At 26.4% G+C, this 25164-nt stretch overlaps 2 protein-coding genes and 1 long non-coding RNA gene across 4 annotated transcripts; 2 read left to right on the top strand and 1 right to left on the bottom strand.

Moving 5' to 3' along the window:
• Positions 1-514: 514 nt before the first annotated feature.
• On the bottom strand, positions 515-11549 carry GABA-B-R1 (gamma-aminobutyric acid type B receptor subunit 1). Of its 2 annotated transcripts, XM_089226813.1 has the most exons (15): positions 11201-11549; positions 10371-10505; positions 9678-9848; positions 9395-9611; positions 9181-9332; positions 8054-8186; positions 7848-7975; positions 7651-7792; positions 7194-7344; positions 6070-6313; positions 4011-4218; positions 3525-3781; positions 3332-3469; positions 2378-2500; positions 515-804 (listed from the first exon to the last, which is right to left on the bottom strand). In XM_089226813.1, exons 1-15 carry the CDS (start codon positions 11426-11428, stop codon positions 772-774), a joined length of 2460 nt encoding a protein of 819 aa, XP_089082939.1. In that variant the 5' UTR covers positions 11429-11549; the 3' UTR covers positions 515-771. The 2 variants fall into 2 exon arrangements, with proteins under 2 accessions (XP_089082939.1, XP_089082938.1); XM_089226812.1 differs by lacking the exon at positions 515-804 and having other exon boundaries at positions 890-2500.
• Positions 11550-16218: 4669 nt separating this feature from the next.
• LOC149056365 (uncharacterized) lies at positions 16219-19878 on the top strand. Its single transcript, XR_016191409.1, has 2 exons — positions 16219-16400; positions 18960-19878. It is a non-coding gene; the product is annotated as an uncharacterized LOC149056365 (long non-coding RNA).
• LOC107171941 (major royal jelly protein 6-like) lies at positions 17348-18763 on the top strand. Its single transcript, XM_015522204.2, has one exon. It carries the CDS (start codon positions 17411-17413, stop codon positions 18599-18601), a length of 1191 nt encoding a protein of 396 aa, XP_015377690.1. The 5' UTR covers positions 17348-17410; the 3' UTR covers positions 18602-18763.
• Positions 19879-25164: the final 5286 nt, after the last annotated feature.

Below are 25164 nucleotides of genomic sequence, written 5' to 3'. Positions count from 1 at the left end.
TCAACATAGTATTATGTTTAACCAAAAATGGTTAAAAGATAATAATAATAATATAAGCATTACACAATGATGAAGGAAATGATAGGATAGCTAAAATGTGTTGCGTTAACGAATTCAGTGTCTATTATAAATGTTTACTATCGTCTTCAAACATTAATTGGCCATTGATCTAAATAATTAAATGTTTGTTCAGAAAACTAAAAATAATTATTAAATACGATTTTTATTTAAAAAAAATAACGATAGCTTTATTACGATAAGAGAAAAACTTAACATATTATACGTTATACTATAAATAATTAATAGGAATGTTTTAACGTAAAGTTTGCATTATATACCTATGTACCATACTTACGTAGAAATTAAAATAATAATTAACAAATGGTGATTATAATATCACCAACAACAGCTGTTTACCTTATTCTACCATTTCTACATCACTGAGACTTACTCAATATGCATACATTATCAAAAAAAGTACATCCATTCTGTTAAAAAAAATCACACCATCCGATTAGAAAATTCTCATTTATCAAAAAACAAAACATCTAATGAATAACACTTAACATGGTACATAATCCCTCTAAATACAGGTATGATGTTCTCCATTAAATAATCGAGAAAAAAATTTAAAAGATAACATAATATGAACCAAAATGCATTAACTTTTACAGCAGATGGTGTTTATTTTAGTTATGTAAAATTCGTTTTCGTCTAATTGTAGAGTCAAATAATGCGTTAAAGATGGTGTCCTGCTCCTCATTCTGTAGGTTACATTTGACTGTTCTCGTCAATTCTTGATAGCTACGCAAAACAGTAGTTTTAAAATCAAAATAATAAACCCATAGTTTTTGTAAGATTTGATTTTTTTTTTTTAATAATCACATTTCAATACTACAGTTGACTAATATTTGTAACAAAGTATTTTTTTTTTTTTTTACAGAAAAAATGATTATTATTCATAAATTTTTATAATATCTAAAGGACAACAAACCGTTTAATTTTAACATGGTAACATTTTATCAAAGGAATCCGATATGTTTTCAAAATTAACACAAAATGTGGTAAATATGATTTAAATTATACCAGTAAAAATTCAATGCCGAATGATTTATGGTGAATTTGATTCAAATAGTTATATAAATGCACAAAAAATCATCAATGTTTGTTCTTTAAAATGTAAACATAGGTACAACTGAATTATAATAAAAAATAATATGTAGCTTTAATGATTTGTAAGCTGATTTATATTTTATTTTTACAATGAGAAAGTAAATTATTTACGGCTTAAATTTTAATAATAGGTATGATGACGTGTGTAATTTGTGTAGAAAGGTAGCTCAAATAAGAGAAAAAAACATTTACTGGCGTTCATTTTAAACCTAGTACAACCACTTCAATTATTCAAGAAATATAGAAACCAAATAGTTTTTGTTATTTGTAATTGAATCAGATGTAAAATTGTAAAAAGAAAATACATTTAATTTCATAACAATTATTCATAAGTTTTCAAAAAATAAGTACACCTACATCTAAAATATTTAATCATGGATAAATAAGTCACTTAAACCTATCCTAATACTAACCTAACCTATAAGACTTATTGAACTGTAAAAAAATTAAATTATATTATAAGGTATAGAAAATAATAAAAATATACCAGGTCAAAAATCCATGTACAACATTTAAATCTCATAAATGGTATTTTGAAAAAAAAAAAGTATAGTTATGGATTTGTAATTTAATATTCTGAAAATTTTCATTAAATGGTTTCCGGTGAACTCAATTTTAAAACATAAATAAAGTGATCTTTAAAAACTTTTTCACGCCAATTATTAATCTGTAAAATATTGAATTTATTAAACTCTATTTTTAAATGAATTTTAATGGCCTCAGTATAGCAGATTTAAATATTAAACTAATAAACGTATTGTGCGATTTAAATGTATTTAACATGTATTTTTAAATTTACTTTTATGTAAAACATAAATAATATTGATAAATATTTGAAAATTGTTTTCCTCATACCTACTTCATACATATATTATTATATAGTATATTCGGTACAATTTCTTTGACTTAGATGATTGTATAGTTATTATATCTTTTATCTATTGACTTAAAAAATTATTTTTCGAAGAAACAGCTTTTTTAGTCACCCTGTATGAAGTAAAATGATTAAATTGGTTGTTGGTCGATTGTTTTCAGGTAAATTATTGTTAATACATTGTATAAGAATTCACAAATAAGATTCAGAGAATTCCATATCTGAAGCACTAGCTCTAGAATAAGAAGTGGCTGTACCAGCAATGAATGCTGAGTCCGATGTACCTTCGCCAGTTATGAAATCAGCTACAATTAAAGTATCTTTATTTACCGACTGCGATAAGAACGAGTGTTCAGTTAACTGCGACTCATCGTTCCATTTTAGTTCAGTCTTATCGGTATCGCCTCTTAGACTGAATAGGTCAGACTTTAATTGTTTTAAACGCTCCTCTTTCTGAAAAAGTAAAAGTAAAAATAAAAATAATAACTTAAAGTGATGATAACAGAGGCTTAATGGTTTACTAATTTAATTAGGTTGAATTTTTATATTTAATACTAATTTTAAAAAGCAATAATAAACAATGCATTGTATTCAAAAATGAAAAAAATAAGTTTAATTAAAAGTTTAATAAAATAAACTTTTAAAATTTTATTACAGAATTAACTTTTTATGCTTGTAAAAAAAAAAAAATTAGCGACACTTCAACTAGTAATTGTATTGAATTTCTAAACTACATCGTGTATATAGGTAGTATTATATTATTGTATGCAATATTTGGGTTTTTTTTTTTTGCTTAACTTTTTTCCCAAAAAAATAAAATACACGATTGAAAACCCAATAGCTTTTTCTTTATTAGTTTATTACCATTAAGTATTCAATATATTTATATTTAAATTAAACGAGCATTTTTTTTAAATCTAGTTTTTACTTGAAAATATGTTTCCCAGTCGTAAAATATTTTTATTATTACCTGTGCATTAGATATTATGCTCTATATTTTATAATTAATTTGACTAAAAATATTCAGCTAATTAATCCTTGGATTATGTAGTTATAAAATCAATTATATCAATGTTGAATATAGTATGTATCTAAAAAACGTGTATAACATGTAACCCAAAATATTTTCTTAAACTATAATCGTTCATCAATTTTCAATTATATTTAAAAAAAATGCCAATATAATAAATTAAGCACTGTCTTAGTTTTAAAATGTGTGAACATTGTTTGCAAACATTACTGAATTAAAACGTTATATAATGTTTATTATCATTATCAATATACCTCTTTTATTTTAGCAGCAAGTTGTTTATTTTCATCTATAAGTCTCTTATATTTATCTTCGTCTTCTTTTGACATTCCAGCATCGGGATTGTATTTAGATTCCGGTTTGTCATGGGGATCCCGAATCACTTCGATTACCTAAAATGCACGTATTTTATTCATCCACCATAATTCAATGTCCATTGTTTCTTACTTTTGGTACGAATATCAGGGCCATGGAAAGGAAGCAACAGAAAATAACAGATAACGCCACAAAAGCGAAACTAGCGTCTTGCTGTGATGCCGTCACCATAATTACAGGTGTAGTTATTAAGCATGTAACAACCACGTTGTAAATTGACATTCCTACGTACCGCGAATCGTTTATCTGTCTCAGTTTGACACTTCTAGTTTCATACGAGACAAAAAGTCCGAAGAGTAAAAGTAACCCTTTGTAACTTAATGTTAAACCTAAAAAAAACCGTGAAATAAGACTATTGGTGTTTACTGTTTTTAGTTCGTGTATAGAACATTAGGCGCTTATAAAAAATAACTTATGATCGTTGATCATTGATCATGATTGGCGACAAAGGTACGTATCAAATTCTCAAACAGTTTTGTTGTATATATTGTAAACATTTAAAAAAATAATCATACAATAATTCCAAAATATTAAATACAATGTAGACATAAAACTTACTTAGCCAAAAATTGTGATTTTCACTCTTGCAATGCTCAAGTTCTGGTCTTATTTTTATGTCATCGTTGCTATTTAAAGGGTTTTCCATAGGAAATACTTGTATGTCACGCTTCAACGGATCCATACATTGCCATAAGAAAAGAATCGCAACATCGACAGCCAGTAAAAATATCACAATTGAATACATTTTCCACGGTTGCAATGCTTTCTAGAATCGTAAATTATTGTAAAATGAGTATATATAAAACCGTAAGCTGACTGACTGATCTATCAATGCACAGCTCAAATTATTGGACGGATCGAGCTAAAATTTGACATAAAGATACCTATTATATGATGTAGGCATTCGATAAGAAAGTGTTTTTGAAAATGTATATAGTAAAATATTCAAAATAATAAAAAATACAGTTAATTTCGTGTAATTTAAATGATCATATATAATTATCGTAAATAATAATATCTATATAAGTAAAATATATATACAATATGGTAAAAAAAAAAATAGTGGTTTAAAGCCAGTTTTATACAAGAGAATCTATTCGTCATATTCGATCATATATTTCATATATTCTACTTTAACTTATTTTGTTACGAGTGCAAATTTGTAATTTGCAAATATTCAGCTTCCAACGTAATCAATATGTAAAAAAGTTCAGCGGATTGAAGATTTTGTATAACTTTATGACTAGACCGAGAAATAAATAAATTCCTAATTGTTGAACGGAAGCAAGTCAATTTTAAACAATTTTAATTTTAAGATAATTTTGTACTTATCACATGTAAATCCATCATTTTTCCGAAAAAAAAAAAAAAGATAAATCCTACTGTCTGAAAAATTAAAAAGCGCTCGGAATTAATACAGAATAGAGACATGGTACACAGCATTTTTCTCTCGTCTCTAAAATAAAAAAAAACGTTACTAAAAAAAATTATAGAAATAGACTTTTTTCCTTACTGCAGTTAGCAGTTAAATTATTCTTCAGTGATATAATAATACTACCTATAATATAGTATATATTAACAACATAATATTGTTATAAGTGTGCAACCGTCGTGTGCATATGTGTATGACATTATAACGATTAATCAGGCGGGTAAAGAGTGCAGCAGATGCAATTACATTGCGTTTGTGCGCTTTTCCATAAAAAGTTAACTTAACGGTTAGAATAGTATATTGGCTATAATATAAATTATGATGCACTAGATTGAACCATGCAATAAAAGTTTCGAATAATATTCTGCGAGTCGTGGGTATAAAATGCGCTTAACATTATTATACCTACACATACGAATTAATAATATGTACGATGAACTTTTAAATAAATCGTTCATATTCGTAATTCGGTTTTAAAATGAAATAAATTATTAATAAAATTATTTATGTTTTTGATAGTTTAAATTTATATTTTATTTAAATGCGTGTTGTGTTTGTTTTTTTAACAAATCGGTTATTATTTTCATCTAATATAAAAATATACAATTAAAAAAAAGATTTAAACAAATTATTCTGTAAAGTCATTTCTCATTACTACTTGTTGCTACAGTTGGCAATATATTAATATAGTTCTTTATATTATTAAATTATTACCGGATTGCGAACCTTGCCGTCCTAATTTTACTTAAATTGAGTAACAATAATTCGTATAAATCAAATTCATTTTTTTTATTTTTTTTAAACATTGATTCTTTTCTATTTTCATTTGATCAACACTCAAAAGTGTAACAGCCCGGTAAGTAGGTCACAGAATTCAATAACACCCATAGTATTATATAATATCATTGAGATAATCTATACATAATAATTTCGGAATATACATGGATATAAGTACTGATTTCATTATAATTATTGTTTTATTAAAAATATAGACGCGTCAATAATATGACATAAAAACAGAGAAACGTCGTAAAACACTCAAACAAATAAATCATTGATAATATACATATATAGTGAGTAGTAAGTTTGTCGTATCCCGCTGGGATTCACATGACGGAAATTAGTGAAATGAACTTGTAATTAATAAGAATAAAAAAAACTACAAAAACGTTATATTAATATTACCCTGATTGCGTTTTTCTTTTGACTCGTATGCAGTCTGTGCACTCTCCACACCTTACTATACATAGCTCCATAACCCAAAGTAAATCCGATTGACAACACCCAAGTTTTTATTTGGCATATGTTTGGAAAAACCGCCGGTGATATAATCTGACCATCCAAGCCAAATAAATAAATACTGCTCAAGCTCAATACACAGCCGGACAACATAATTGTATTGCAAGCTGGATACGATTGAGCAATAACTCTGAGAAGATGTTATCAACAAATAATAAATAATATTAATCGATATTCAATTGAAAGTTTTATATAATTATATACACGCCACACGGTGATTCACCAATTATGGTATCATGCTCATCTACATTTTTTCCTTTAATAATAAATTAATTCAAATTCTTAATTTTGGGATTTTCAAATATACTCGAAGACCATATTTTCAAATTCTTGAAATTTTTTGTATTACTTAAAGATCATCCTGTGCCGTTACAAACTTCTGTTTTACAAATAAGAACCTCCCCTTTTTTTACTGTTGATTATTTAGTAAATAATTTTTTTGAAAATTTTGAGATACCTAATTAAAAATTCGAATACGTAGTTTCTTAGTTATTAAATTGTTTGTACTAAGGATAATAGTTCTTAAAAATCATTTAACAGAAGTATAAAATTCACGTATACTATTGGAATTGGTATTTATGATACTTAGGTCGTTTTTACAAAATAATTTATGCTGATAGATTAATCATCATGATAGATGAAATGATGACTAATATTTTTAAATCCACTATAGACCACATATCTTATAAACGTAAACTATGGAATTTTTATCCTTAGAACACAAAGCTAAATAACTCAAAAACTACTAATTGTAATTTTATTTAAATACGTCAAAATTCTCAAAATATATTATTAGGAGGGTTCTCTTTGAAAAACAAAAGTATGTATCACTACAAGACACTTATTAAGTGATACGAAAACTCTCAAGTATATTTAAAAATTCCAAAAATCGGATTTCAAAATAACTGCATTATTAGAGAAAAAAGGAGGTGAGAATGCTTGGTGAATCACTTTGTACCTATAAATATAATACTTTATAGACGTCTGGACAATTTTCATTCGGTACATACCTTCTATGATGATTGAGAACATTGAATATAATAAGACTAACTGCTCCAAGTATCCCGATGGTTGTAATTACCCACATACATATCAGTAATGGTATTGATAACGTGCGCAATACACGGCGAATCACAGTTCTGTCTTGTGGAACTTTACCACCTATTTAAAATATATAAAATAGACATATAGTTTTATGTATAAAATGATCAACTAAAATGGATAGTATATATAGATAATAAATATAAAAGTACAAATATAACTACGTAGGTATTAAAAAAAGTGCATTTAAGTGTATGAAAATTAAAAATCAAACTGAAGTACGTATATACAACTTAATGTTTTAGTCATATGTATATTTAAATTGTTTAAATGGACAAACGTGAAAAAAACTAATTTAATTTTCAAAAAATATAGAATACAATTAATATAGAATTAATAAATAATAGGTACAGTTATAATACTGACCTATCCATTTCTCTTTATCGAACCATGTTAAGTTGTCAGACTGTGTGTCATAGTATCCAAGCTTAACGTATTTTCCTTCAATAACTTGTTCAATCTGCGTTAATGCTATACGATCACCTTGCGAACTAAAAGCTACGTAACCCTAAAATTTTATCTTGATTATACATTTTTTATTTTATTGCTATTTATAAACTCACTGATATCCCGAGAAACTGAGTTGAATTAATAGCTGAATAAATATGGTCAGCGATTTCTTTATTATTGTAGTTAAAACTGGTAATTGATTTCCCCTGTTTTTCCAGGATACTCATAGTTTTATTAAAAGCTATTGTTTCATAATAAATAATATATTAGTACCTATTTACACAGGAGTAATGAAAAATAATTTAAATCTGTTAAATACCCAACGCTACAGCCCAGACCGCGTCATATGCTAATGGTGCTTCTTGATATCCTTCGGGATAACGGTGTCGATCAATTGCATAACCTTCTGATCTTAAAACATTTTCAAGCCTTTTACGAAAGTCTTCAGATGTCTAAAATAATAATATAACAATATTGTGTTTATTATTTTCAACATGTATTATATATAAAAATTCAAACTGTTTTGTATGTTATGTGTTATCATAGGTGCAAATCTACTTAGTACTCAGGAGGTGCTCAAGTCCCCCCAAAATCAATTTATCAGTGACCTCTCACACTCCAAAAAAAAAATAAAAAAAATACTCTACAACATATTTAAAACAAATATAAAAAAGAAAGTTATAATTGTTTGAAAACTATGTAATAATAATGTAACAGAAATTGTTTTTGTAAATCATAATGTAATTAATTTGTATTAAAATTAATTGTACAATTTTTTTTTTTTTTTAACTTTTTTTCTGTATATAAGATATACATCAATAAAAAATATATTCATAGATTCACTAGTAAATACTTTTTATTTAAATACTTGAAAAATTATTTTATATGTTTTAAGTATTGAAAACGATATAACATATCGCATACATTATTAAATTATATTATTTATTATATAGGGGTTGTACATTTGTAATTTTTATTTCGAGGTTAATAAGCACCCTTAACACTCCTAGAATTTGTGCCTATACGTATGTATAATCTGATCTTTTACGGTGTCGCCCATAACGAATTAAATTAATTTACTACTTCTAGTAGTATCTGGTAACATAGTAATTATTAACGTATTAATTAAAAACATTATAAATTAGTTAAATATTGTTAGACTTTTTTAAACTGCAAATTTGGTGTGTAAATTAGATTCAAAATTAATGTTTCCTATGTAAATATACAAATTTTAACCGATATTCATAAACCTACTTAGTTTTATGTTAAATATTTAGTAGTTTATACATTCCTAGTTTCGTTAGATCGAAAATCTTGACTACCTTTCCTTTTAATATTAAATATTATGACATTGCAATTCATAAAAAATATTAATTTATGAACCAACGTCCAACACATTTATAAAATCATTCTGTAACGAGTATTATTTTTAAAACAAAATATTACCATGCCAGAAATAGTCTTTTGATTAATGTTTTGATTCCACATAAGAGCTTCAGTGGTGATGTGACCTTCGGCTGCAATTCTCATTTCTTTTTTCGTACATTGAATTCCTTCATTTTCCAAGTTGTCTTCAAACCAATTGTCTTCGTACCACCCTACATATTTATGCACGCATATTTTATATCCATAGTAATTTAAAACGATTCAAATTGCTTACCAATAAAAAACCACACGTAGGCTTTTCCATATAACTGCTGTTTGTACATCTCACATAATACTTTTCTGGCAGCAACAACGTAAAATAAACCAACAATGATCCTGGCGTCTTGTCTGCGTAAATTTTTAACAGCGTCAGCTGGATCACTAACAAAACTTTGTCTAGTAATTATTTCAATGCCATTTTGTTTGCATCGAGTCTCAATATCTTCCACTGTCTACAAATAAAATTTGAATTCAAATATCTAATTACCGAATAAAAATTTAACTTCAAAAAAACTTACAGAAATAAATACTTCTTCAGTTTGCTGAAGAATCGCAATTCTATACCATTCAAACTTTTTCATTAATGTGATTCTTGTTGGACTATGGACAGTTGCTGAAGGATGCGTTCTAAACAATGTAGGAAAACGGTTTCGATCTGACAATGCTGGCGAACTGGCACCATAACATAACTGAAAAATCATACCATGGAACAAATAATGAATAAACCACGAAACAAAATACAAAAAATTGAAAACAAATTAATAAATAAAATAAATATATACAGGTATTTTCAAAAAAGTAGAATTTATATCGTAAGAACATCGAATTAAGGGGTTTAATTTTTTTTTTCATGTATATTTTCATCTTGTTTAATCTGTATAATATTGTTATGATAAGCGCAATAGATGGTGGGGTAAATAAGTGGGTTTTATTAATTTTGTATTAATACATAAGTATATTATGATAAAAAACAATTATGTATATACATAAAAATATGTTAGTATAATATAGTTGTCGGATCTACAAAATTATTTGTCATCTGAAACTTACAACGTATTTACATGTATATTATATATTTCATATTTGGCAAAAATGATTATTTGGTATTTAGGTATATACATTGTAAAGGTGCCAGTACTCGATAACTGAATTATAATTTGGTCACTCGGTTAAAAAAAAAAAAAGCTATTTATTTGTTTAAATTTACTTACAACAACTAAATTCCACATTTTTGCCGCTTCGGCAACAGTTGTACATACAGTACTGCATCCTGCTAATAACATGAGTTTTTGAGGCTTGTTATACAGAAGATCGTACATTACCGATGCACCAAGTCCTGGATCACACTATAAAACGAACAAATTACCATTTTTTTCTTATTTTTATTACGTTACGCATATACGGTTAACATTATAAATTAAATGACAAGATAACTTTTTGTCTATAAAGTGAACATTAAATTTAAACAGTAAAAAACCAAATTCAATTAATTTTAAAATCAACTAAAATAAATGTTTAACTTTAAAAAGGTACTAATTACTAATTACTAGTAATTACTAGTAATTAATTAATTTATAACAAAAATGTTCCGCAATTGTTTAGATTAGATATATTATGTAGCGATGATATATAGCCTAAATAAGAATAAACTTAAATTCGTTAGTTCTAAATATAATATAATAATAGGTATTGTCTTAAGCATGTATTTTGTTCACTAAAACTGTTTGAATATACTAGTTAAGAACCGTGTTAATAGTTTGTTAAAAATGTAATTGTTTCATACTTCCAATAGGTAAATTTTGATTTTCTACATTTATTTTAAACGTACCTTGAAGTTATGATTTAAAAAATAAATAAACTCAAGTTTTTAATAAATACAAGATCAAATAATAAATTAAAGATTTATTAAATTAAAATGTCAGATCTAATTTGTATTGTTCTTACAGAAGATTAAATTCATTAAAATCTTAAATCGAATTTACTGTATTGATAACAAAAATAGTAAAAATTCCTAATATAAAATACTTGGTAGTTTACTTACTTCGCTGTCATTCCAATGCAATTTCAATTGATATCCGGATAGAATGCTATGCTTGTTCACATCTTCCAGTGCTAGCCTAACCGCAGGTTCACAAGCTTGACCTCCTTGCCATCCACCTTTACCACCAATCGGGAATATACCTCCGATGTGTAAAACATTATCGTCTTCTTCTGTTGAAAACGGAACATCAGTTAACAGCACTAACACGATTACTGCAAATCGAATCATTTAGTCGACAGGTAAACAGAGTCGAAACCGATTTGTTTACATAACTGTGTTATATTAAAATGTAAAAGCCATAACGTCAAGTTCGGTCGGATGTCCTACTCTGTGTCAGTAGATTTTACCGGGGTAAGGACTTCGGTATTGATTTTCGCAAGGTCCGTGGAGCGCTGGTCTCCATGCTGTCACCCTTAACATGTGGTAAAATGGAAGAAAAAATGTATATTATTTACATCTTATGCTTACAGATCGTTTGAATCATTTATACATGGTCTTATTCAATTTACTCATTTCAATAGGTGCAAATGAGTATGCGAAGATATTACATGCGATTTAAATTACGATTTTAATGTCAAGTGCCATAGTATAATCATAAAACATTTTTACTTCCATAGATAGTATGTATACGCTGTAAAATGATAATAACGTAAATGTATTATATTCATTAACCATTAATTTATTGAATAATTAACACGTCTCTTAAAACATATTACACCACATTTGTTTTATACTTGCTATAAATATATAAATATAATAAACATGATATGATGATATGAAATTAAGAATTTAAATTAAAAGATTAAAATAATTAAGATATGATATCTATAATAATTTAACATTTTCATATAAAAATTGACTACTTATACCTATTTTTGATGGGTGCTTTTTTTTTGTATCTGTCATCACATTTTGGGGCTGTAAAAGTGCTTAGATTTTCGTCTTCAGTACCTCGATCGAACAGAAAGTTAATCTAGTTGATACTTTGAAAATTCTCAATATTTTTTCTAAATAATCGGGATACACAAACTAAAAATTAAGGAAAAAACTGGAATTTTTACACACAGTCAATTTTCGACAAAATCGATTTTGGTTTTTGATGTAACTTTAAAACAAATTACCGTAGATACATGAAATTTTCACCAAATTTTTATATAAGTATATTCTATCCACCATGTAATTTTCAAAAAATTTTGATTTAAGTTGAGCTATTTATGAGCATATGCAATTTTCGATCATTGTTAGTTTTCTTTTAAATTAATATCGATAAAAATTTATTTGTTGGGTTGAAAAGCTTGAAAATTTAATACAAGGCTCCTAACATATTGTTACAATAGCAGTTAAAAAATAAAATAAATTCATAGTCACAATTTAAGCATTCATAGTTTGAATTTTGACAAAATACTTAAAAATCACGAAAATTCGTAAATTATTTTAAGCTAGAAATTCATAAGAAAAAATTTTTTTTAAATCTAAGATTTGAAAATTTTTAATAATCTATAATATATCCTAGACAGATAAACCGTCTCGCTCAGAATCGTTTTTCGTATACAATGATATAACATCATTGGAGTCAAATTTAATTCCATCCATTACAGTAACCCAATTGTAACCTATTGTACAACAGAGCAATTTCCACTTTACCGCTTTTTTTATTTATTAATTGCCTATATAATATTTTAATACGGATAAATGTATTAAGCTATATACTATTTTATATTAATATCAGTACATTAAAAACAATATTGTAAGTTTTATAACCATTATTATAACATTATAAGTTATATTTGGTGAATACTTAACTTTGAAATGATTGACACCTAGAATCAAATAATATATGAAGTAGTTTACTAGGAGCACCTAATAGAAAGAACTGTCAGATCAAAATTCAAAATAAAGACTACTTAAATGTAAGAATAAAAATATAAAAATCATGATATGAATACTTATGACTGAAAATTCCCAAAAAATAATATTAAAAAAAAATGTATTTTATTTCAAATTAGATTACAAAAAAAATATGTGTCTACATCATTCGAAACTTTAAAAAATTAACTACTTGATTTAAATAGACATTTCCAACAATTATAATTAGAAGTTGGCGATATTGATTTTTTTCAAAAATAATTTAATTTAATTTAAAATTTTCACCTTTATACAATTTAAATAAAAATTGTTTAGTTGGCGTAAGCGCTTATAAATTATATATGAAAGAAAAAAATATTGAAATATTGATTATAATAAAAGTTATTTTATTCGTTAAGTTATTACTTATACTGTAACATCTCTTGTACACCTTTTCATATGGCATTTACTATTTAGTATTTTACCATGCTATCTGTTATAAATTAACACCTATATGAACAAATAAAATCATTAGTCAATATTTGAAAACGTAAATGTGAAAAATATTATAATAGTCGTGTTAAAATGAATAGCCAACACATTTCAAATACCTACATAGTTACCGTTTTCTGCTGGGAAAATAAAAATAATATAACTCTGTTTGAAAGTGCATAAAAGGTAATAGTTTCTATAAACAACAATAATTAGAGGGAATACACAAGGCCATTATTTCCGTAACATTTGAACAATCGATGTAAATAGAATATTATCTATATTCTATCTTAAAGAAATACCTAAATAACAATGTACACCGGAGAATATACTTCAAAAGGTAATGTTTTACCGACTTAAGCATACACATATTATTCATTCACACTCGTGAAAATAAGCTCACTTTCATCAGTAACTCAGATGTTTAAAAAATAAAAGAACTATACGTTCAAAATATTGAGTCAACAATTCGTAATATATAATATCATAGTTATTATGATGCGGGTAGTGAGTATTATAATAATATATAGCTGTATTATTATATATTATTGTACTAGAAAACCCACAGACCACAGCATTAATGAAAATAAACAAAACTGTGAACTTGTTGTGTTGACTGTTGTACCATACAACAATAATATTTTGAGTGCATCTACTTGGTCATTAGCTAGATCAGTGTACGCCTAAAAGATGTATTAGATTGTAATTAAATTATAAATCGTTGGGTATGAAAAAAGATTGTGAGCAGAAATAGTCGCAGTGGTGTATCACTATATGTTACCATTATTAACCAGTCTCTAAGGATTTTTTATATCAGCTTAAGAACAATTATTTTGCCACATCTCAATTTTTTTAGTTTTGAGAAAGAATAATTTGAAATTTATGTCTAAGATATTTTAAATAGTTCTTATTACCCTCGCGTTTGTATCTGAAAACTTAAATATTTGAAAATAGTTCTTTATTATATGACTTTTTCAAATATTATGAACTACTCTTATAAACCTAAAAAGTTAGACTTGTGGTATTTTTTGTTATTTTAAGTAAATGTACAACATATTTTGAGATGTTATAGTAAAAAATTATATTTGTAAACATAAAAGTCATATTTCATATGCAGCTAAAATGATGTATTATGATTAGGTATTATTATAGTAATAAGGTAGGCTAAATGCAGAACTAATTTTTTCAAAAAGCTATAATCATAAATATTTTATATTACAGTACCTAATGATTAAAATATTATATTAAATTGATGTAAATTTATAAGTCAATACTAATGTGTACTGCGTTAATAATGTGAATTTTTTTTTTTTATTGAATTACGCAAAGAAAATTATAATATATAGGTACTCAATGGTGACAAATTTCAATCCCCTACGACTATAATATATTTTAAATTAAAATAAAATTGTTATTTTTTGTTTGAATAAAAAATGTTGTCAAAATGCTATCTTAAAATAAAACCTATTACTAAATAAAATAGTAAAGATATATTTTTGATATTTATTAAGTACCAAAAAAAAAAAAAATATTGAGAAACGTAGAAAATGTTAAATCTTTTTAACTTGAAAAAAAATAGAATTAACATTAAGTAGTAAAAAAATTTTAAATAGTTGAAAATTTAAAATGTATAAATAGTTCAAAAAGTACCAAAATATTTTGAACATTATATTATGTCTGAAAATACTAATATTATGAACATTTCAAGTATCTATTACTGTAATTTATACAAAAAAAATATTTATTGAGATTGAGATTGACTTAGCCAAAAACTGCAATGGTGTACTCGTAAATACACACATCGTTTCAAACAAATAAATAAATTTACAGAGATCATTATATATTGATTCTTTAATCTTTTATTTATTTACTATAGATCTAGTATTTAAAAAAACTCTCCGAGATACTGCATTTAGTACGGCACGTTAACATATCGACACGACATTATTCGTTTATTTTTCGAACTCCAACGTATTATGTACAGTATAGCCAATTAGGACGACTATATTAAATCAAGCTGTAAGTATAACTATAGAATATGACATTTGCTTGAATGGCATAATATTATACGATTTTGATATACATATACATAGGTACCGCTCAAAACAATACAACTAATCTAAGTATACTAACCTATATTAGAGTATGCGTTCATTGGTTACCTTTTATGTTTAACTATATAATAAATTATATTTTGGTATAGGTATATACACTCTATGCATGCAATCGTTTTTTGGATAACCAACGATTTTACATGATTGAACTATGTTTATTATATTATATGACGTACCAATAGCTTTGATTTGTCTTATAAGTTATAAAAGATAAAGAAATCGTATAAAAATTTAATTTTTAAAAACAAACGCGTCAACATGTATGTTTATTCTTTATACTAATCATTTCATAAAACTCCAATAAACACACATTTTAAAATGAAAAAATGCACATTATAATACAAACATAACATTGTAACCAATGATATAACACATTTAGAACTTAAAAAATATATTTTGAAAATAAAACTTTCAGTATTATTCAATATTAATATACAAATACAACTTTTAAATAAATTAAATATATTTTAAGCAACATTTTCAAATGAATGCATAGTAAATTATTTATATAGTACGCGTCCAGTGGGCATCAAGAATTAGGTAGTGGAATTGGCGTAAGACCGCGTCTTACAGTCACAAACGCATTACACAAAAATTTACTCTAAGCAGTTCACGTTTATTTTAGTTAGCTTAGATATAATTATTAGAGTGAATCAATCTGTTGTAAAATTAAAATTTATTAAACTAACGAAATTAAGTGCAATAATTCGTTAAATGTAATTTTGCTCTGTTGACTGTTAGGCAAACAAGTGAGTGTAAAATTAGAAGTATTTTGTTTAATTTTTATTATTTAAAATTTGGGGATTTCTTAAGAAATTTAATTTAAGAGTTAATTTATTTTATTAGGTGTAGAATCATCTAATTTAATCCTATAATAACACAACTTCCAAGCCAAGTGCTACTATAATGAGTGGCTCCTTATTCACGTAACCTTATGTTTTTGTAATTCAAATCTCTCATATTGTGCTTATTGTGCTTATTGTGCTTAATTGTATAAATTGTGTATATACTTTTAAAAATAAAAATAAAATTAATTTTATTTATGTTCCCTAATATGTAAGTAATGACTGATAATATTAGGAAAATATATTTTTTTAAATAGGAATTTTTATTTAACAAATAAATTGTTATTTATTATAATATACTATATTATAATAAATAGTAATTGACATTCTAATTAAAAATACCTATATACTATATAATATATATATAATAATAATTAGGAAATGATTTCGGTTATTATATGTACCTAAATTTTAGATCTTGTTTTATTTTTAAATTATTATTATATATATTATGTAGTTTTAATTTAACATAATTAGTGTAACTAGGAATTTCTAATCAAATGCAACCACGTTTACACTAAAATCTTATTATTCAATTCGAATTATCAATAAGTACTATGAAAAATGTTAGACCTTATACTAAAATAGCATAGTGATCTGTACCCATTTGTGGTCACCAAGTCACTGTAGCATCATTAATCATTATTGTGCAAATACTTGTGTATCTACAGACAATAGTATTTTTTTGTATATGCCACTCGAAATGTGGCATTGAATTACTTAACCATTATTTGAAGTGATTGTGTTTTTAATTTTTAAAACTAAATATGCAGATTACTGTTAAATATATTATACGAGAATATTAAATAATATAAACGAATATAATTACATTTTGTTAAAATTCCTAACGATTGTATACATTTAGTTAGCTATTATAAGTTCTTCAGTCGCGCAATCATCGCTTTTAAACCAATATGATAATATATCTAGTGGTCAATATTTATTTGAGTGTTTGTTTATGTGAGCTAAATGTGGTGTACCAGTGGGACAAAATAGATTTGACAAATCATGAAAATCACCTACAGGAAACGGAACATGCCTATATTCCAGAAAATAATCTTGTGCACAGAATGAAAATTTGGAACAACACGTTGTATATGGCCATACCCAGGTTTAAGCCAGGCGTGCCGGCCACATTATGCAAAAGTTACAGAGGTACTATAAAACCATTTCCATCAATAAATATTCAGGAAGTAGGCAACTGCATTGGGATGCAAAACATCAAGGACATCGAAATCGATCATTTAGGCCAACTGTGGGTGTTAGACATAGGCAAAGTTTATGATCTAGAAAAACCGGATTATACTTGCGATCCAAAATTAGTTATACTAGACATTGGTACGGGAAAAATAATACAATCAGCGGTGATACCAAGCAGTATGTATACAATTCAAAGCATACTCAGTGGTATTTCGATTGACTTGAAATCACTTACCGCTGTAATAGCTGATATAGGTCCAAATTCTGGGTTTATTGTTTATAGATATGATTTAGGATATTTTCAAAAATTTCAATGCAAAATATTGTCCAGTGTTAAGGACTACAACGAAGCACTTTTAACTATATCTCCAATTGATAATATGTTATACTTCACCACCGTAGAAATGGACAGTCTATTCACAATTCCATTGAGTGTATTCAATGCACCTTTCGTCAATGACATAAGTCATTATGTTAACAACCATGGACTGAAAACAGACGTATCGACTGCTATGATCATGGATACGACTGGAAACTTATATCTAGGCTTGACTAGAAAAGTAATCGCCTGGAACACTTTAAAAAACAATTTCGACATCAAAGATTTGTACATACAAGAAGTGAGACTAGATTGGATTTCAAGTTTTGCGTTTGATTCAAACGGATATTTTTGGATGATTTCTTCAGCATTCAGTGATTTCTTAAATGGATCGAGTTCGAAAAGAATGAATACTAGAATATTTAAAAGGTTTTGTGGTACAACAGCCTTTGCACTTCTAAATGTTCAAATGCCTAAAAACAGTGCAAACGACACTCTCCCCATTAATTACAATTCTGTCGATACCAAAACTGCGTCTTCTATTTATATTTTAACTTTTATTATATTGTTGCAAATTGTATTGTAAAAATGTAACGCACCAATCACAACAAACACATATTTAAACATAAAAACTGTACAGAATTGTCATAACTACTCATAAGTAGCTACGAATTGTAAATTATAATAAGTTAAAGGCACAAGTCACGTTATTATTATACACTGTTAAATAAATTTATAATTATTTAAATTCATTACTTTGTTATTACACCCCAATTCCACCATTATTAAATAGATATAGGAACTGATAAAATTAATTGGATATGTAGCGATAATTATTTAATTGTATATTATAAAATTAATTAAAGAAGCATATACCTACACAGGACATTTTTTTTCTTAAAAACAAAATTCATATTATCTATATATTATTTTGTATCCTGCAGATAATAAAATCGAATACCAATCGTTTTACCGGGTCATATACATATAGGTACGTGTATAGTGTAATATTATATATAAATATATTTTAACTTTATTTTTTATTTTATATTTTATTTATTTATATTATTAACTTTGTCAAAACGAGAATGGAAAAGTATTCGATTTAACAATTCAGACAATTCTGAGTGTTAAATAGTAAGTTAATCTACACTGTGGTAATCACCAAGCAGTAATAACAATAAATAATCTCATACCTACATCTTATGTATAAACCTCCATTTAAATATAATTATACTTAAGTAGGTATTATGATGGATAATAAGAACAAAAATCAAATCAAAGAGAAGCTTTACACCCAATCAATATAGGTATCTATAATTTTTTTTTGTTCTTATTATTCTAAAAGTTCTCCTAAGTAGCATAGGCGCAATTTGGGGGGGGGGGGCTTGAATGGGCTTAGCCCCTCCAGTATTAAAATTAGCCCCTTCAAAAATTTATATTTAAATTGAATCCTTCATTAATTTATCTAATATACATAATACAGTCCACCGTCGTTTCAAAAAAAATTTTTTAAAGTTAAATCTGAAAACATGAAACAAGCCAATGCAACAACATGATGTTAGACCTTAGTTACCCGCCGTATTACGATAACAATAAAATTACTGTCGAGTGTCTTATTTGGCTTATATATATAAACTGTTATCATTATCTTTAACAATTCCAATTAGCTCTGCAACATGTGAAAGATCATTCTCAGCAATGAGAAAGATTAAAAATTGGCTTCGAACATCTATGAATCGAGATAGATTTACAAATTTGTCATTAATTTGTATAGAACGAGATTTATCAAGTGAATTATTGTCCAACGAAAAAATATTAGATATGTTTGCAATTTCTAACCGAAGGTTCCAATTATAATAATATACCTACTTAATAAATAAATATATATTACATTTATTTACCTAAATGTTGTTATTTTTTCATACAAATATTTTTAGCTTTATTAATAGATGCATTATAATTTATTATATATTAAATGGGGGAAAGTGGGTGAGAAAAAAATGAAATAGCCATAGAGTCCCCCACGGGTCTGTTTCATTTAAATATGTTAATCCCCTCCAAGTTAAAAACTTAAATTGTGCCTATGCTAAGTAGGTATCTCTTAAATATGAATATTAATATTTCACTCGAAATATACAACTAGGCATTTATTTACAATTTTTTATGTAAAATTTTAGAGACGGGACCTCCCTAATTAATTCTTGTGTTTATGTACTTAACTAGTTCAACGTTACCTTTATTGTTTAATTATAATATTATAAAAGTAACTTAACTCAAAATATTATTAAAGAATTTTTAAAAATATTGCCTTTTCCCTGAGTAATAACTTTATTGCAACCAAAGACCAAAGTGATATTTACGGATTTGGATTTAATTAAATAATTCTGAGGCTCAATCTGGTCACTGGTAAATATAGCTAGCAGAAATGTTTGTAAGTTTGTAACCATTGTTTTCTTATCATATCTAAATGTTTAGGCATTGATTAAATATACATAGATAGCCCATGTCTATGAACGATTTGGAAACTTGATTAAGGCATTGATTAAATATCGATAGATGGCGCGGTTGCATTGTTCATTGAAAATTATAATTAGATAGACAGAGAATAACGGGGGGGTCATATCGTCGTACACTTATAAATACCGGTTTTAAGAGGACGTTTCACCCGCATGTGTTGTCTCCGTCTTACAAGTGCGTAACATTGCAAAAACTGTTTCGCGCGGGAAAGAACCGAGAATGATACAGTTATAACTAAGAAATGAAATTTTCATCACATAAAAAGGAGAATTTTGTCTGTGCAATATCGTTTTTATTTTTTCGATATCAGAACTACAAAAAAAGTTATTCGTGCTTAAAAAACGCAAAATTAATGTATTATAAAACAATAAGAATTTTTTTTGTATAAGTGATATCGAAAAAATAAAAACGATATTGCACAGAAAAAAATCTCCTTTTTATGTGGTGAAAATTTCGTTTCTTAGTTATAACTGTATCTTTCTCGGTTCTTTCCCGCGCAAAACAGTTTTTGCAATGTTACGCACTTGTAAGACGGAGACAACACATGCGGGTGAAACGTCCTCTTAATATAAATAATTTGCGATAACGAGTAACAATTTGATCCTACATGACGAATACAACAAGACAAGTAGGAACTATCGTAGACCGTAGTATCGTGGGTCCATTTCTATTCCAGAAATAGTATCCAATGTGTTCGACAGCTCGACGCGTTGAATTAATACAAGCTGTTTTTTTCGTATTCGTCGTATTTAAATGGGAAAATGTATAAAATAATATAAATAACAAATATGACATAAAAAAAATAAATAAATACGTTTTAACAATTTAAAATAAAAACTTACTTTATTTGTATTTTTAATAAATATAAATTATGTTGATTCAATTATTTTTTAAAATACTTAACTTATTTTTATTTTTGTCTTTAGCATTACTTTTAATATTTTTTGATTTCCAATTAAAATCTCTTAACAATTTACAATTAATTAAATGCGTTACTAGAAAATCGATGTGTGGTTCACAAGAAGAATTGAAATTTATAACTGAAGATAAATCATTTTTAATTTTGGAAAAAATAAATTTTGAAATATTTTTCTTATGAGGCATTTTTTCGACAGTTTTTTTTATGATTTTCTGTGCTAAGGACACAAACTCTGTGAAATCTACTGTTGGCCTTTTTAAATGTAATAAAGAATTTTCGGAAGAATAATTTTTACAAAATATTAAAAATTCTTGATTGTTAAAAGTAGCATCTTCAATATCTTTCAACATGTTGCCTTCACAAATGCTGCATTTAAATTTATCAACGCACTTTTTACCTAAATACCCGGCAAAATAGGCATTAGAGCAGTCTTCCAATGTGACATTGGGTGGATCATTTTCTTCCGAGAAAACTTCAATTGATGACAATGAAGAAAGTGAAAGATTTGACGAGCAACTTGAACTGCAGCTGTCATTACCATCTTCTAAATTAATATTTGTTTTGTACATTAAATTCAAATCACCATCAGGTTCGCAGTTAGACTGATCAGGTGGTTTCATTAAATTCATTTTTATATTCATTCTAAATGTGGTTCTGAATACCCTGGCCGTTGGATTCCTTAAACATATTTTAATAATAATCTTAAATGTATATAAAAATAAATAATTGTTTATCCTATATAGATTCAAAAATTTCTGGACCAATTTTAATAAAAGTTAGTATGTTTATTGTTTATAGAAACTATATAGATTCTCTGAGTTATTTTATACTAATAGTTTCAACCCTAAAAAGGTACCATAATTAGAGTGTAGTTCACAATTTAATTTATTTTTTAAATGTCACCAGTTACCAATACTTTTTTTGCCTAAATTAAAAAAAAAAAACGGAATTTCTTTTATCACTAGTTATAAATTATAGAATTTTAACCCCTCATTATTTTGCTTATATTTTATTACTAAGCATTAATATAACCAAATAGGTATTTTGTATTTACTGAATATCATTATAATATTGTTTTATTTATTGTATCTATATTTTTATATTTTACTACTAAACACTAATAAAATTAATTATTTTGTAATTACATATTGAGTATATCATGTATAACTAAATATAATATTGTTTTCTACACAAACATTAATTAATTAATTAAACATAAATAATTTTAAATAAGAATGTTTTTGGTAGTTATACTTATAATATAATATGTGTTTATAGTTCATACAATAAACATATAATAATATATTTCATATCTCTGATAATGGAGACTGTCGGAAAATGTATTGACGAATGTATTGAAAATGGAAAGATCGTTATTTTTGGTGGAAACAGGGGACACTATTTTTTTTTTAAAAAATTATATATTTTTTTCATTATTTAAATGATTTTTGCATTGATCAAAAAAAATGAATAGAAATTTTTTGTTGGTTTTTTAAATGGTTGCCATTGGTTATAAAAAATAAGTTAATTTTTTTTTTAAAAAAAACTACCGTAGATGGCAACCAAATTTAACACCAATATAACGAACAACGAAGTAAACGGGGGACATGCTATAGTAAATAGTATAGCATGTCCCCCGTTTACTTATATTGTATAGCATACAATATACACATGCACACATATATATATATATATTAGGTTTTATTAATTTGCTTAAATTTCACTTACCTATTATAGCCACCTCTTTGGCGGAAAACAGAAAAAGTATTTTCTATCACATCTGAATTAAATCTACTAGTGAGTAAATAGGTATATCCTAACTCACATTGCTGAGCATATATCATCATAATTGAGTTGATTGTCCAAATTAAACCGTCAAAGCATGGTGGTCTGGTATCCTGTCGTTTTTTTGTTATTTTTTTCTCAAGTTTTTCAATCCAATTTCTCGCTTCGAGTAAATATTGCAATTGCTGAGGACGTTCTTGAGAAATGGCACACTTAAACGGATTTGGATTGAATAAACTATTACTGTTTAAAACATCTAATAGATTATTTAAATCTTTTATCATTTCCATGGTATGAGGTGCAGTTTTAGATTTTAGCTGTTTAGTGAGGATACACGATTCCATTGTAGCCGACATGGAATTACTAAACAGTTGCATGGCAAGTTTGCAGGACATTAATTGGAATGGACCAGGATTCATATGATTGTTGGTAATTTTTAAAAGTGAACGGCTTGTACCACTATTCTTGTCCAATTCATACGTGTCTTTTAAATCTTGAAAAGATGTTTCATTTTCTTTGTAAATAAAATTATTTTTTATAAAATTGTTTCTTAAATTTTTATATAAATGAGGAACATCAAATATTGAAAATACTTTTCTCCCTCTAATTTCAATATATGGTTTATCTTTAGTCATGTTTAAATCTTTTTGTAGTGCTGAAACATTATTTGTTCCTTGATCGCATACCATTGATAAAACTGTAAAGCCACACTCGAATATTTTATTAATTGCTTCTATCAAAAGTTCACTTAATATTTTATGACTCACTGATGTTGATGGTAAAAAATACGCAAAAGGCAATTTCCAGTTTGAATATACTCCTCGTATCATAAACAATAATGCTTGACCAGCCAATTTATTTGATCTACCTTTAGTACCTAGATCTTCGTACCCTTCTATAAGATCAAGAAACTTGGAATATTCAAGGTAATTTTTAATTTTCATTTCGTCAAACACTAATGTACAAAAACGTTCCTCTTCAGTCATAGTATCAGCTTTGATTTTTAATTGTTTTAAAATTCCCAAATTGAAACCAGTTTTAAACTTGGAACTCCCAATCCAACGACGTATAGTAGATAATCCAGGTAAAATAATTTGTTTAGAGTTTCTTAAAAATTTATAAGCTGAAGGTGATTTATAAAATAGGCTTAATGCAAATTGTTTTTCATCAAAATCCCACGGTTTTCTCTGTGTTTTAGATCTTAAAACTTGCATTTTTACTAGTGCCTTAGAATCACGTGATGAAAATTGTATTGTATTAAAAATATTTTTGTTTCTTAAATTGGACCTTGAAATTAGCAAATTTTTACGGAGTTTTGAGATTGAAGCACGTTTGTTTTTTAATAATTTACTCTGGTTTTTAACTACTTGTTTTAATTGTTGTATCTTTTTATTCATTTTGTTCTTTTGACTATTTAAATTTGGAAAAAGTACTTTTGGAGTGATTGAAGGACTTGGAAAATTCATTGTTGTTTGTATTATCGATTTAGTGTTTGGAGATTTTGGAGATGATGATGATAAGTACGATTTTGATGAAAGATTTTTTGAAGATTTCGTTGGTGTTGGTAAATACAAAATATCTGTATTTTTCAAATGATAATCTTTGCCACTGGTGGGAGTTGTATCTGGAGAATTTATTCTTGATCTTTTGGATTGAAATAACGTCGATGATTGTTCGGGGCTTTTTGGAAAATGCTTCGGAATATAAGTTTTTTTTGGAGTTGATACTTTTAAAGTTACATTATCAGTTTCAAATACTTTTGGAACGGCCGATTTTATTAAATTACGTTTATTGAAAGTAAAATCAGTATCGGAGAAATGTAACATACATAAATGTTTTTTGTTTAACTCTTCGAGATCAAAATCTATGAGCTTAATATTACCTGTATTTTGTAAACATATTAAAAATAAGTAATAATTAAAATA

The sequence above is a fragment of the Diuraphis noxia genome, unplaced genomic scaffold, assembly GCF_037042655.1.
Source record: "Diuraphis noxia isolate RWA-SAM2 unplaced genomic scaffold, SU_Dnox_SAM2 contig0004, whole genome shotgun sequence".
NCBI classification, from domain to species: Eukaryota; Metazoa; Arthropoda; class Insecta; order Hemiptera; family Aphididae; genus Diuraphis; species Diuraphis noxia.
The sequence above is the reverse complement of the archived record's forward strand: the minus strand, read 5'-3'. Positions and strand labels throughout refer to the sequence as shown.

Excerpts from the sequence above, each read along its gene's own strand:
- GABA-B-R1 (XM_089226812.1), bottom strand. The coding sequence starts at position 11,428 with ATGATTCGATTTGCAGTAATCGTGTTAGTGCTGTTAACTGATGTTCCG. Across the intron at positions 9,849-10,370 it reads AAATGTGGAATTTAGTTGTT|TTATGTTATGGTGCCAGTTC; the intron begins GTAAGTAAATTT and ends ATGATTTTTCAG. Across the intron at positions 3,470-3,524 it reads CCCTGATATTCGTACCAAAA|GTAATCGAAGTGATTCGGGA; the intron begins GTAAGAAACAAT and ends CGTGCATTTTAG.
- LOC107171941 (XM_015522204.2), top strand. The coding sequence starts at position 17,411 with ATGATAATATATCTAGTGGTCAATATTTATTTGAGTGTTTGTTTATGT.